The sequence below is a fragment of the Antennarius striatus genome, chromosome 18 (genome assembly GCF_040054535.1).
Source record: "Antennarius striatus isolate MH-2024 chromosome 18, ASM4005453v1, whole genome shotgun sequence".
Classification (NCBI taxonomy): domain Eukaryota; kingdom Metazoa; phylum Chordata; class Actinopteri; order Lophiiformes; family Antennariidae; genus Antennarius; species Antennarius striatus.
In genome coordinates, this window is record NC_090793.1 from 10,104,058 (window position 1) to 10,118,370 (window position 14,313).

Sequence of the window (14,313 nt, forward strand, 5' to 3'; positions counted from 1 at the left end):
TAGTGCATTGGAAATTATAGTGGAAAACTACAAAGCAAGTAAATAATATTAAGCTTACACATTTTTCCTTTTTTCTCCTCTTCTTTGTCATCTTAGTGGCCTGAGTGATGCCAAGAGTGAGAGGAGTGAGTCATGATAGTTTATATTGATCAAGTAGATGAGTCTGAAATTCTCAAACTTACTTTGGCAGGTTCAAACTCAGCTCGTTTTATCTCGCCCCTAATGAAGCCGTCCAGCACAGACTGAAACAAGTTGATCACCAGTGTGACCTCTGCTTCTTTCTTGGACCCTGCTAATGTGCTCACTTTGTTCTGGTAGCCCTTCATTAGGTCTTTGTAGGCAATTTGAGGCTTCTGTTGTTTGCAAAGCATGCAAGAAAATTAGTCAGTTACAATATAGAAATATTCCTACAAATATCATGCATGACAGATGTGCCTGTAAAAAGATAGATTTTTCCTAATTTCTTCCTTCAAAATTGTTATTTTTTAATAAAGGGGAAGACGTGGAACTTACCTTGACAGAAAACATGCTTTTGATAGTCTCTCTGAACTGCATGGTGGCTGTGAGGAAAATTGTCTCTGTCTCTGACAACTCTTTAATCCTTGCTCGAAGTTCATTTACCTTGAGGGAGGGGGTACAGAGATGTTACAATAAGTATTAGATACAAGCCAATAGTCATTTGGTTTATATCTAAATGTTTTTGGCTACTGAGGCCCAAAAATATTAGACTATTTGGTGAATTTATACAACTGAAGATAGAGCTAAAGAAGCCTCTTGGATCAGAGTTAAAATGTCCAGCAGACTTTTTTTTGCTCTTTTTGATTAGTTATAAAAGGTGTCAGTTTTAAAATCAATTTGTTATGATTTTTTTTTGTCTGTAATACATCTCACAAATTATACGCAATAGTTTTATAAACTTTATCGAACTTTATTTATCCCCCGTAGGGGAAATTTTCTTTCCACTCTAGCACATTGATGATGCATATATATACACTGTATACAGTATATGTGAGTACAGGCCCACACACACACACACACACACACACACACACACACACACACACACACACACACACACACACACACACACACACACACACACACACACACGGCCTGTAGGCATACAAGTTATAAGGAGGTAGACCATACGGCAGCAACTTCTTGGTGCACAGGAATGAGCAGCTCATAAGGGGGACGGCGCCTTGCTCAAGGGCACCTCAGCACCTCCCAGTTCATATGCCCAAAAACTAGCTTCACAAGCATTAACCTTGATATGTACTTACTGATTATAAAATTTGTAATTTGTAATGTGTTTTTCTGTTTTTAAGGAAATGTGATTTTTAAAGGTGACACTGGAGAAGAGTCATTTTCTCCATCATATGAATACATTAGCTCTTCTGGACTCATACTGCATGTTGATAAAGTACTCCTACAGTGCTTAACTGATAGCGTCCTGTGATGGTTCTATGGCATCTATTTTGTTAAAAGATTTTTCTCAATTTCAATGCGATTTTCCTGAAATTTATTTTACAGAAGCATTTTTCTCGTGTGGACAAACATTGTATGCATTGCATGTGGTTCACAGATGGCTTCAAATTGTATAAAGAAAAACAAAAAATCCACATCATCCATCACCACAGTCTGCTTGTCCTGTTGATTATCTCACCTGACTCCCAAGGAATTCATCTAGGTTTCGTAGCTCATCGGGGTTGGTGATCTCACGGGCCAGGGATGCGTTCCACTCCATTACTCGTGTGGCCCGGCTGATTCGAATGGTAGGGTTGCGAGAAACCCTCCCACTATTCTGATTTGGCATTTGGTAGTTATGTGTAGGGTAATTGGGTAAAGTCACTGCAGTCAGACAAAAGAATGTGGCATCATCATCAGTTACATCATCAGTTACATCATATACCGTTCTTTCCTTTTCTTCATTGTCCTCAAATGATTCACATTTTATTGAACTACATTGAATTTTGTGTTCATATTTAAACATCTGTTACTTTGGAGTAAAACATTAGGTTACCTGCTTTTCCTGGAGATGGAGAGTCATTATTTGAGGAGTGTTTAGGTGACCGCTTTTTTAAGAATTTAGTGAGGAACCAAATTCTGTAGAAAAAACATTCTACATAAATAACATACAGCAACATCATACAAACATTACGTATGGCCAAAAACGTCATGATAGACCCTGAAAACACTTGACTAATGTATTTGAAAGGTTTTACCTCTCAGGGGTTATGAGTTGCGACTGAGTAGATCCTTGTTGTCCTGAGTCCTCATTTTTGCTCCTCATTGGAAGACTGTACCTTGACCCATCAGGTTCTGCTAGTATCTGCAATTGCATCACAATGAGCATCGCAGAATTATTCCAAATACAAAAATCAATGAACCAACACATCGATAAAGAGTCCTTCTATCCCACCACGTCCCCATGCAGCAGCTGCACCATAGCTCCTTCACCACAAAACCAAACCACGTGCAGTATGCATGGTAAAATAGTGGCGGAATAGTATAGTACTTAACAACTTTTATTCATCATGCAAAGCTCGACTCCCTTGTGCCACCAACTCAACTTTGAATTTGTATGCATTAGTAGGACAAAAGCTAGTTCATTTAATAGTGTGTCAGGTTGTTATGAGCGTTCATCATTTACACATGTGACAAATCTAGAGATTTTCAACAGTATTCCCACATCAGCGTATTCAGTATTAAATGTGACTGCCTGCATATACAAACTGTTTGTTGTTTTAACTTCTGATGACATCGCTGTGACTAATGAACAATTTCACAGTGATAACTGTATGTAACCTGAATCATGCGGGTTCCTTTAATCCCTTCATATGCAAGACATACTCGATTTAACACGAGCTGTAAAAGAAATAAAGTTGCACTTATGTCTTCAAATTAATTAACAGAAATTAATTTACATACTCTAAGTTAGATGTGTCTGATAATTCACCTGAAAATATTATGCACTATAAAACATGAATCATAAACAAATAACTAAGATAAAAATGTAAATGAAATAATAAACTAAAAGAATGAGTCCCATTTCCTGTTTTACTTGATAAATAATTAGCAACACTGACATAACATTTCACTACATTCTGTTGAAAGTCTGAACTGTACCTACTGACCTACAGCTCATTTGGATTTATTGGCAAAAAAACAAACAAAAAGATCTGATATGCGCTAAAGACATGCTTGATTTCAGGAGGGAACAGCTCATTTTACTACCTTGGAAGCCTCAGAGCAATGCAACCTTCAACAAATTTTGGAAATACACATGCAAGGCCTCCATGCAGAGGAGTCATGGTCAGTCAAAACGACTCTTCCGTCACTACCTTGACCTGGGATTTGTTGGCCCGGACATCATTGCTACTGACTGAGGTCTTCAGACAGGGCGCCTGAGGCGTGATGGGAGGAAGTGGAAAGCTCCAGTATTCGCTTTCCTTGGAGTCTCCAAAGTTAACCATCAAACCGCTGCGGGCATAGGCTAAGCGCCGCTTGCGTTTGGGCTGCTTCCGGTAACGCACTCTGACCTATTTGGGCCAGGAAAGGTAATGAGGCATGGACTGGGAGGCCTTTTTGATTTGTGTGTATGGTGCATCCATTATGCGTTTTTTCAGTTTACAATACACACGGTGATCAATTTTGCCAATATTTATTACTGCTGATGATAATCACAACAACTAAGAAACAAAAAGAAAATGGATTGAATGGAAATGTTTTGAATTACAGTGAGACATGGAAAAGGGTTACCTCTTTGGTGGAGGGTGAGCTGTCAGAGCCTGACGAGCTGATCTTTGATAATTCATCAGCAGACATGGATTTTCCTTTGAACCTGTGATGAAGGCAAAATAATCCAGCTGAAATCTATTTTTAGAACTAAAATATTTTGAAACAGTCCTTTCTTGTAAAGATCTCTTCATAAAGTAGACAGCAGTTAAAACAGAAAGATGTTTTGATTGGTGAAACAAATGGGAAGCTTAATGGGGTCATGTTAGAGATGTAAAACATAGAGCCTTTCAGAATCCAGACTAGAAGTGAAAGATTCTTACTTAAACTCATCTGTCCTTTTGCCCGATTGTCGCCGCATTTCTGGACTTGAATCATCACTGTGTTTTTCCTTCCACCTCTCAGCCTTCTTCACCATGTCTTCTTGGTCTTTGTAGCGCTGAAGATGGCTCTTTGCTGGGTTGGCAGAGTGCGTATTATTGTAAACTTTAGGGTCCAGTGGGAGGGAAAGTGGTCTGTGTAGAACGGGAGGGGAGCTTCTGCCTTCTTGCTTCTCCCTGCTCCTGGCCCAAGGAGCAGACTCGCTGTTGACTGGGTCAGGTTGTTGGTTTCTGCTGGGGCTGAGCTCAACTTTGTGTTGCCTCTTCAACTCTCTCTTTGTTAAGCTGTTTTGTGAGAACAACTAAATTAGGTTTGAATTAAATCAGGAAGTCATATACAGCAACAATTATAGTTCATATGGTGGGCAATAAGTAGTAGGAAATATAGTACAGGATTTGGCCAGCAGAGAGCACTGAGGAAATTTTCAATCAGCAGAAGGTAAGGCTAAATAAAATGTTGGTTACATGTGCATAAACAAATCAAGTCAAAGACTTGTTATTAAATAAACAGTCAAAATGTGATCATAAAGTAATATTTTCTAAATACCCTAATTCAATCAGGGCATGTAGGAGTAGGAGGTATATAATGCTTACTGGATTAACCCAGTACACATTTCATGTTGGGATAACAAAATGTAATTTCATTTTGGGGTGTCTCTAGGATCCGCTTATGAGACTTTTGGTGTCTACCTTTTGATTTCTTACATTTTTTACATCCTCGAAAGTGAGATTTAAAGGAAGTTTACTGTGTAAGTAATTTTGGTAGAGGTACATATTTACTTGTCACGTCCAAGTCGGGTAGTGTTCCTGTCATCCTCATTGTGTGGCACCTGCTTCAGCGAACTTCTCCATGCTGACTGAATAACTGTAGCAGCTTTATTTTTCTTCTCATAAAAATCACGCCAGCTCCTCTGAAATACACCGATTATGCTTTGTCAACTTTATTCTTTATTTAACCTCAGAAACATGTACTTTCTGCTGGGAAACCCCAGCAGAGAGCCAACAACATTTTTGGAATGTCATTGGATAGTCTTGATAATGTTTGTGAATTGATTTTATATAGTCTTTTAATGAATAGTTCTTTTACACAATAAATGGTACCTGTATAATCATAGATGCATCTTTCTTTTGAAGGAAGTGAAGCCTTATCAGACAAGCACGAAACCAGCGCTGCAGTATGATTATGCGACGCATCACTTCCTTATTTAGAGCATCTTGAAGCAGTTGTCTTGCCTTCTCTTTCAGGAACACCTGAGTGTATGGCAAGCAGACACACATGATGATTCCACTGGATCTATGGTACATTTTTGGCACATAGTTTACCGCTTATACAACCTTTCTGTTTTTGATGAATTCAGCACAAAATGAAAAAATTTACTTTACAATGCCCTTCAATTATGAAGCAGTTGATTTGAGAGATCACCTGATATGATTTTGTTGGATGTTTTTCAATCAAGACACTACACAAATATACGTAGTAATCACAGATGACCCAAGAATGATTACATTTCCAGCTATGGCAATGTTACTTTCACTATTTGGACATTTTTATACAGAGGAGTTAAGGACAGAATAAATTAGAGGGATGATAAAGAATTTTAACCTGGGATTTTCCTATTTGGAAGGTGGTGTTATCCATCCCCATCCTCTCCAGGAGTTGGCTTATGTGCTCTGGTGTTCCCGTAGCTCCTCTAGGAAGCAACAATCTGTACTTCTTGATAAACTCCTGTTATCAGGAGAAAATAATACAATAAAAAATACAGAACTAAGTTAATGATTTTTTGCATTGCACATTATATATAACATAGTGCAGTTTTTTTTGTTTTTTTTCACAGCGGACCGTGTTTTTCGTCCTTTGTTTCTAAACAAGAGAGAAAAGTGTAAACTGTTAATGTGTGTGAGAATAGTGAAAAAGTTTGTAGTGAGGGATTTTACAGCCCTAAAACATCTAAAATAATTGTAAAAAATAATCTGATACTAATACTTTGTGGATTTTGCTTACTGCAGGTTTTTGAAGTTAACTTCCGAGATTAACAAGGAACTACTGTACATAACATCAAGGTCAAATATTTACCCACCTCAAATGTATATTTGGCACTGTAACCAGACTTCTGGATGTGAACCATCTGCAGTAAACCGGTGTATCGGACTTGCTGCAGCACAAGTTCCTCATCAAAATACATCGGCTTCTGTAAAGAACAGTTCCCCACATTAGGAATTAATCCATCCAGTTTAATAAAAAGGACCCAATATACCAGGATTCTGTGACAGATTCAGATGACATTACCTTTTCAGAATTGGAGCGAAAACAGAAAATAAAGAATGGCTCAGCTTTGCTGAGCTTCTCAATTAGCTTTCTGAGTGACACCTGAAATAAATGCAGATGCAGTGAGTGCTATTTGCTGCTGACTTGTTATGATGGCAGGTTAAACAATGTTAACAATGTTGAGAAAAGTATGTACTGGTGCTCTGAAGAAGGTACTTACCACTAAATTAGTGAATGAGGCTACAGCTGTATGTAGCTCATGTATGTTCCACAAACATTCTATTGTCAAATAACAAATACTGTAACTATATACAGTGCGCCCTCGTTCCTTGAGGGTAATGCGTTCCAGGAACCACACACGATTAACGAATTCCGCGATAGAATGACAAACTATTTATCTTATTATTTATAGTCATTTAAACGTTTATGAACCCTCCCCGTACTGCTATTAAACCACTTTGTATCTGTATTACCTATTCCCACACTGTTATCTACTGTTGAAAGCACTTCTGTGTTTCACGTAAGTCCAAGACTCACGGAACATAGCGCACTTCCGGATGCCATCAGCCAATAAAATGTATGTACGGTCACACGTGACTGCCTACCAAAAATCCGCGATAAAGTGAAGTTGCGAGCGTTGATGCGCGAATGTGCGAGGGCGCACTGTGGTACTACAGGCGTATTATAAAACTGTATGCTGTATAAAAAACTGTAGGAAGACAGACAACACTCCATGAAATGATAGTCTAATAAAAATGAAGTGTCGTTTTGAAAGCATTAATAGTTATAGATACAAAGAGGACAAACCTGAATCTGAGTGCTAATTGCAGGGGCCTTTGCCTGGCAATGAGGTTGACAGATATATTTGCTGGCCTGGTCATGTGCGGTGAGACCAACAATATGTTGGAGTGAGTGAAAATCCATAAGATTCTGTTTTATAAAGCAAAAATTCCATGAGCTTTAAGACAGAAACATGGCTAAGAATAAAACACAAAGACAGATGAACTAAAAATTACTGAAAAAATGTACTACATAAAATTCTCCATCTGCACTGCATCCATTACTAATTATTTACCTTTGGAATAAGCTGCTTCTGTCGACTGCCTCTACTTTTCCTGCAGAAAATACATAAGAGTGTTTATTAGCCAGACAGAGCACTAGAAATACCATGTAAAACGGAGAAGGAGAAAATGTCAGGAAAATCTTCACCTATTTAATCTTCATTTATGTAATCCACTTACTTTCTCTTTTCATAATTGGCAAAGATGTCTTCAAAAACATCAAAAGGCACTTCATCAGAGCGATCAAAGGAGAAATCCAAAGTCAAGCTATTGCTGCAAATGTCAAACGGATAAATGAATTTTATTGACTTTTTATTTGACTTTTTCATTGAGTTACATGAGACAATTGATCAAGAGCAATAAGAAATGGATGGTTTGCCGAGTTAATGATGAAGTGTTCATGCTCTTTAAAAAGAAAAAGGAATATTTGTTGATTCAAGTTTCATGGTTAGTTTGAATACAAAACTTTACCTGGACAATCTATTCATAGCACCGCTGCACTGTTTGATGTCTTTAAGGGACTTGCGGGAGGCTTTTCTTGCAGCTACTGTAGTGAGAACACAACAATGTCATTTGAATGTAATAAAAAAAAGTCATCAATACATAACAAAAAAGGTCAGATGGTCATATTCAGAAAAAACTATATAGCTAGTCCTCAAGATATACATTCAACTACTGCAACCCCCACCGAGCAGCAGATAGGGAAATTACATTACAGTTGCTACGTACGTGCATCACCATTACTAATCTCCCCCTTTTGTTCTCCATGTGTCTGTGAACATCACTTTTCGTATCTCCTTACTTTACCATTTATCATGGCTCATAACTCAAAGGCTAGTGGCTAGTGATGTTGGCAAAAAGCGTAAGGAAAGTGATATTGGTGGTATTGGCAAGTGCTTCTCACTCTTGTGAGGATTTAAACTGCAGTTTCCCCACACTTAAAAGGGTACTTGTTTCAGAAGATTGGACTGGAATTCACTCAATGACCAGCAATCCACTTTTTTTCTTTTATTTATAAGTGGTTAGGTCACACAGGTGAAAAACCTTATAGAGAACCTTACACAAATAGAAATTCTGAAAACCGTATCCCAAAACCACAATAAAACAATATACACCACAAATACTTTTAAAACTAATTTTAAGCCATTTCTACTACTAAAAATGAACCCTAAAAATAAGTAGAAAATACCCACATTTAAAGCACCCAAACAAATTAAATACATTTTAAAGCATCGTTCAACTATTTTAACCTAAGACATTTTTGGCAGCTTTCAGCTTTTCCATAAATACAAACATCACAATAATCAAATTACTTGAATCTCCTTTAAAATGCACATTTCTAATTTAACTTTTCATCCACTTGATATTAAATAAATAACATTTTACCATGCACTTTAATCAGTACATTAGGTTTAACCCTGACCACATGATTAACCAAAATCATACTGCAAAACTATTTCTAAATGTTCCCCGGCTCCTTCTTCCTTCTTTGAAACAAGGTTTAATTCTACAGTCTCTTCTTCCCACATCCAGACATTGCAACTGTTCCTTCCAACAGCTCCCTCTTCACTGTCTTCTGTGAGTGTCTCCAGCTCCACTGATTGTCTGATCATCTCCACGTGTTGCACTCAATCTCCGGCCTTCCAGCTTGGAGACACTCCCAGAGCTGATACACCCAGGCAGAGGGGGCACGGTCTGAAGTTCAGCTTAACACCTCCCACTCAATCTTCCCACGGAAACTGCCGGAAAGATCGCACACAGTGAACTTGTGGTCAGAGATTCCCTCCTGGTCTTCCTGCCTGCTCTTCCACTGGCAGCAGGACCACCAAACATTGTACGTCCCGGTGAAGCATTATGGACTGAAGGGCCCTTTGGATGCTGGAGACAGAATGCTTGGAGGCAGGATGTAGCTGTCTTCCTGTAGCACACGACGCTCTTCCTCGAGATGGCTGAACTGGGGAAGACTAGCAGTCTTTCTCATGGTGAGTTGAGCAACCTGCTGGCTTGTCCCCAATGTTAACTCTAGTGACTGCATATTTACCCAGCTCCTCTTCTTCAGAGTCACACCACAGAAACCTATGCAGATGCACCACTTGGTCTTCGAGCCACATTGAGTTGTACATTCTTTTATAAGTCTCCCAAAGCAGCAAACCTACCCTCTGGAACCACAAATGGAGCTGAGGATGCCAGGGCCCTTTAACAGGAGATCACTGACACTCACCCCTCTGCTACTGTTCCATACCGAATTTATGGCCAAGTGTGGGTTGGGTGCGATGAGGTGACTGATGTACCACACTGGACCTGTCCATGCGTGAAGGATGTCTTTAGACAACTTCATTGCGGCTCTGCCCTTGACCATCTCTTGAATATGAGCAGCACAGGCAGCCTTCCATTGTGGCTCCCTGGCCAGCTGCCTCTCCATCCTCAGAAATGTGGCTTCAACTGCACTCCTCTTGCTTGGTAGTGTGGCTGGATCTTCTGCCCAGGGGTACTTGGCATGCCAGTGAGGCTTCCCACTGTGGTCATCAGCACCTATGTATGTGAAGCCGCTCTTTGCCACCTTCAGATCCCATTCTTCTGCGAGGATCATTTCTTTACCGCCTGGTTGACAGTTTCCACAACGACAGTCCCCACATCTTGGGACACTAACACTGTCCCATTTCAACCACTGGAGGAAGTTGGATGTAGTAGCTGCAGAACGGGATTGCTGAGATTGGATGGCAATTGGGGCTTGCTGGCTTTGTGGAGGACGAACGGGGACTACACAGGTGTGTTCTTCATACTTAAAAGCAGCAGTTCTCATAGACTTTGCGAAGTGCGCTCTTGATGTGTGGGTGCCAGCAACTGTCTTTCCCATTGGTCCATCCCACAGCATTAGGTCCCCCACTGTGCGGATTTTCTGCGGAACCAGTTGACCCTCCTTATGACTTACAAGGAGGTGGATCTCTCTTGGCCTGACCAGGTCACTCAGTGGGATGTCTGAGAAGAACTGCACTCAATCTCCAGCCTTCCAGCTGGGAGACACACCCAAACCTGATACACCCAGGCAGAGGGGGCGCGGCCTGCAGTTCATTACAACACTCTCCGATGGCAACTATGTCTCTCACCAGCAATAACTCCTCCCTCCTCCACTCTAAAGCATTGGTCCTCAACCTTTTTTGGACCACGGACTGGTTTAAAGTCAGACAATATTTTCACAGACCGGCATTTAAGGTAAAATAACATGATATGACCAGCAAAAAACTAGCATTGTGCAGTCAATTTAGCAGTAATTTGTGTTGCTAGCCAAAGCGGCCCTTTTAAGAAGGTAGACATGTGACCAAGGCAAGCATCTTGCATCACAAGTGACTCAAACAGATGTGGTGGAAATAGTCTGCAATTTTCTAAAACAAAACAACATTCAGAATCAGATGATAAATAAAATGGAAATAATATAAGTTAAGTAAACTTTATGTGCGACCCGGGACCAACTGACCCACTAACTGGTACCAGTCTGTGGCCCGGGGTTTGGAGACTTAAAGTTATACTACTACAGTATGTTATTTCATTCATGTGTTGTTTTTGTTACTTTTGCATTTCAAGTAGTAATGGCATCTAAATGACTTCAAATGATGAGTACAGATTAAAATTTAAGAAATACACACAAACAATTCCACTTACAAGGCGCCCCAGAGGTATCCGCACCACATGCCAAAACCACCTCAGCTAACTCCTTTCAACGCAAAGGTACAGCGACTCTACTCTGAGCCCCTCGCGAACAGCAGTGTTTTCTCACCTTATCTCTAAGGGAGACACCAGCTATCCATCTGAGAAAGCCCATTTCCGCCATTTGTATCCGCGATCTCGTTCTTTCGGTCATGACCCATCGCTCGTGACCATGGTTGAGAATAGGAATGAAGATTGAACGGTAGATGGAGAGCTTTGCCTCTCAACTTAGCTCCCTCTTTGTGACAACAATGCGGTAAAACGACTGCAATACCGCTCCTGCTGCCCCAATTCTCTATCCAATCTCATGCTCCATTGTTCCCTCACTTGTGAACAAGACCCCAAGATGATTCAACTCCTTCACTTGTGAAAGGACCTCATCCCCCACTCGGAGAAGGCATTCCACCGGCTTCCTGCTGAGGACCATGGCCTCAAATTTGGAGGTGCTGATCCTCATCCGTGCCGCTTCACACTCGGCTGCAAACCGGACCAAACAAACAACCTCTCGGAACCAATTGTGTTTGTAGGTTGGGGATTACCTTAATTAACCTACAAACACAATTGGTTTTTGTCGCCAAGTTGTGACATATTCCCTTTTATGCAGCTGAAAAATCCTGGTCAGTAACTCAATCAACCTACTCAGTTCTGAACGTTGCTGTCCCACATTCTTGAATATTGTGAGGATGCGAATGGTGGCCCGCAGGACTCCCCATCTAAAGAGCGCTGCTGGACTGGATGCAACCAGGTGGTGCAAGAATGCCCGCTCACTGCTACGCAGAAGGGATACGACTTCAGAGGGAATGTTGTCTGAGTTTTTTTGCTGGAAATCCTGTCGGGGGAGAGCCATTCATTTATATCACATCATTGACAAACTATGTCCTGCATGTTACTGTTGCAGTCACACAGATGGGGAATTTGTTGTTCTCCCCATTCATTACACATTCACAAATTCAAATTCTTTTTGCAGGAGAAAACAATATTAATCATTCACATGTACTATTGTTACATGATGGAACAAAAGATTGATTAAGAGCTTTTCCAATAAGTGATAAACCAATAATCAATGGAATAGCCATAGAGATGGACACCCAAGATTAATGTCACTGATTCAGTACACAATAAGATGTGAAACGTTCAAAATCACTCCTCACTTCGTAAGTTATGGCATGGCGCTGCCCATTTAGTGAAAACTTGTAATTTACTTTAAATAAAAATGCTTGCATTGTGGGAAATAAACTTCACCTTGATATGATATGTTACTCTCCCAGCAAAGTGTTGAACTGCAAAAGTCTGTTCTGTATTTGAACAGTGTACCAAGAATGGGTTGTCCTGTTGGTGTTGCTTCAACTTGTCCAACAGTGTTTCAGCTGTGGTCTGAGGGAAACTTGAGATAAACAAGTACAATCGATTTTATCATCATATCTGGGAATGATACCTAATCCAACTTGAACCAAGTAATTAAATGTGTGGATAGAGATAGATGGAGATATAGAGAAATCATATTCTCATGTACAGACAGACGAATGTACAGATAAGGCTAACACTACAGTACATCTGACAGCAGCCTAAAAACTGATTGATAGACTAGAAAGGTAGGTTAAAACAGTGGATATACAATCAATCAGCAACAATTGGTGACATGACATATAAAGCTGTACGAAACTAGAACAATTTGGACTACATAAATGATTGAATCTCCACACTAATATCATTAAGACGTTACCTTTGGTTTAAACAGTAAAGATTCAGTTCCATTCATTACAATTTGTTTTCTCTGGTGCTGATTTGGCTTGATAAACAAAACCGCCTGGATGAGAATGTTAATATCACATCAAACAAAACTGTTCCACATATAAAATAATTTTATATTTTTAGGGACAGTAAACTCATTTTAAAGTGATATATATTTTGTTTATCATTATGAAAGAATAAAAATAAAAACATTTCCTGATGTCTGGCATCATCCCTGGTGTCAGGGAAATCTTAAAATCTGCGCTGCAGCAGCAACGTCGTGTGGGGTCATGTGTCATCAGCGACACCCATCGCTTCGTCAGTCAGGGCAGCCATTACAGCACATCGCATAGGGGCCTGAATAGTTTGCAGTTATAATGCAGTTATAACATCGGGTCATAATTATAGGGGATAATTACACCCCCAGCTGGGTTCACAGGGAACTCCTCTTCCGTATCTGATGATGATATGATTTCAGATGATTTCATGATAAATAAATGATAATGTTGACTTGTTATGTTGTCGCTAACTGTGTATTTATATAATGACGCTGATATGGATTCACCCCTTGTCCACCATTGCGTCACTTCCACTGTGAGAGAGCGCATCGTAACTTATGATATATTTTGTTTGTCCAAGGTCCCCATTGCTCATTAAAAAAAAAAAAAAAGCCACCAAAACATTTGTTTGGTTATGTACTTCAAATAATACCCTGGGTTCATTTTGACTTTACTGTCCCTTTAAGCTTGTAAAACTAGCTGCCATTATAGGCCTGAATCAAAACTTTCAGGGTTTGATAGTAATAAAAGTCATAACAGATGCAAATAAAGGAATTACTTCCATCTTTGCTCTGAGACCATTTATGAAAAACCAACTTACGACTATGGCCTGTAAAAAATGATGTCATCACATACATTGTGTTTATTCAGGGCAAGATGGAGGATAACAGATGACCTACTTGCTCTCATCATTTAGCAGGTCAAACAGTCCTGTTGATTCCGCACTGATCAGCTGAATGCAACCGCTGTTGTCAGAGTAGTCAAAGTTTTGCCACCTGATGCCCTCTGAAACATAAACTTCCTAGAATACATTTGAATTTTATAAAAAGGTTATTTAGTTGAAGCAGAGTTAAACATTTTTATCTGTCGCACTGACTAAAGTTATTTACTGGTCTAAAGTACACATAGAAATGACAAGAAACAGAGAAACTGCTGTGTGCTGTTCTAATACTGTTTTGTTTTTAAACCTTCATAAAAGTAAAAATAACAACAAAACATAGAAAACAACAACTAAGAACATCAAGAACCTTTACAGTCAATCTGTCTGTATTGGCATGTAAGGACTGATTTCTGATGACATTATTTTATATATTTATAGAGGAAATTAACAAACAGGATACAATAGAAATACACAAGACATGCACTGCAAAGGG

The 14,313-nt window shown here is 39.6% G+C and overlaps 1 protein-coding gene across 3 annotated transcripts in view; it reads right to left on the reverse strand.

Annotated features, from left to right (window-relative positions):
• Nucleotides 1-14,313, reverse strand: part of LOC137612492 (myosin IXb) — a 32,703-nt gene that overhangs the window by 7,001 nt on the left and 11,389 nt on the right. For 2 of the 3 annotated variants that reach the window (XR_011038846.1, XM_068341034.1), the window contains 21 exons: nucleotides 13,840-13,961; nucleotides 12,393-12,534; nucleotides 11,790-11,979; nucleotides 7,917-7,992; nucleotides 7,626-7,718; nucleotides 7,460-7,499; nucleotides 7,192-7,314; nucleotides 6,406-6,486; nucleotides 6,197-6,307; nucleotides 5,722-5,844; nucleotides 5,220-5,369; nucleotides 4,899-5,029; nucleotides 4,062-4,403; nucleotides 3,763-3,844; nucleotides 3,345-3,542; nucleotides 2,226-2,332; nucleotides 2,024-2,106; nucleotides 1,667-1,851; nucleotides 514-621; nucleotides 183-353; nucleotides 59-100 (listed from right to left, as the gene is read on the reverse strand). Coding sequence is in view for 1 of the 3 variants with exons in the window: in XM_068341034.1 (XP_068197135.1) it covers nucleotides 59-100; nucleotides 183-353; nucleotides 514-621; nucleotides 1,667-1,851; nucleotides 2,024-2,106; nucleotides 2,226-2,332; nucleotides 3,345-3,542; nucleotides 3,763-3,844; nucleotides 4,062-4,403; nucleotides 4,899-5,029; nucleotides 5,220-5,369; nucleotides 5,722-5,844; nucleotides 6,197-6,307; nucleotides 6,406-6,486; nucleotides 7,192-7,314; nucleotides 7,460-7,499; nucleotides 7,626-7,718; nucleotides 7,917-7,992; nucleotides 11,790-11,979; nucleotides 12,393-12,534; nucleotides 13,840-13,961 (2,700 nt within the window). In the remaining 2 variants the exon portion in view is untranslated. The remainder of the gene's footprint in view (nucleotides 1-58; nucleotides 101-182; nucleotides 354-513; nucleotides 622-1,666; nucleotides 1,852-2,023; nucleotides 2,107-2,225; nucleotides 2,333-3,344; nucleotides 3,543-3,762; nucleotides 3,845-4,061; nucleotides 4,404-4,898; nucleotides 5,030-5,219; nucleotides 5,370-5,721; nucleotides 5,845-6,196; nucleotides 6,308-6,405; nucleotides 6,487-7,191; nucleotides 7,315-7,459; nucleotides 7,500-7,625; nucleotides 7,719-7,916; nucleotides 7,993-11,789; nucleotides 11,980-12,392; nucleotides 12,535-13,839; nucleotides 13,962-14,313) is intronic. The other variant, XR_011038847.1, reaches the window with a different exon arrangement.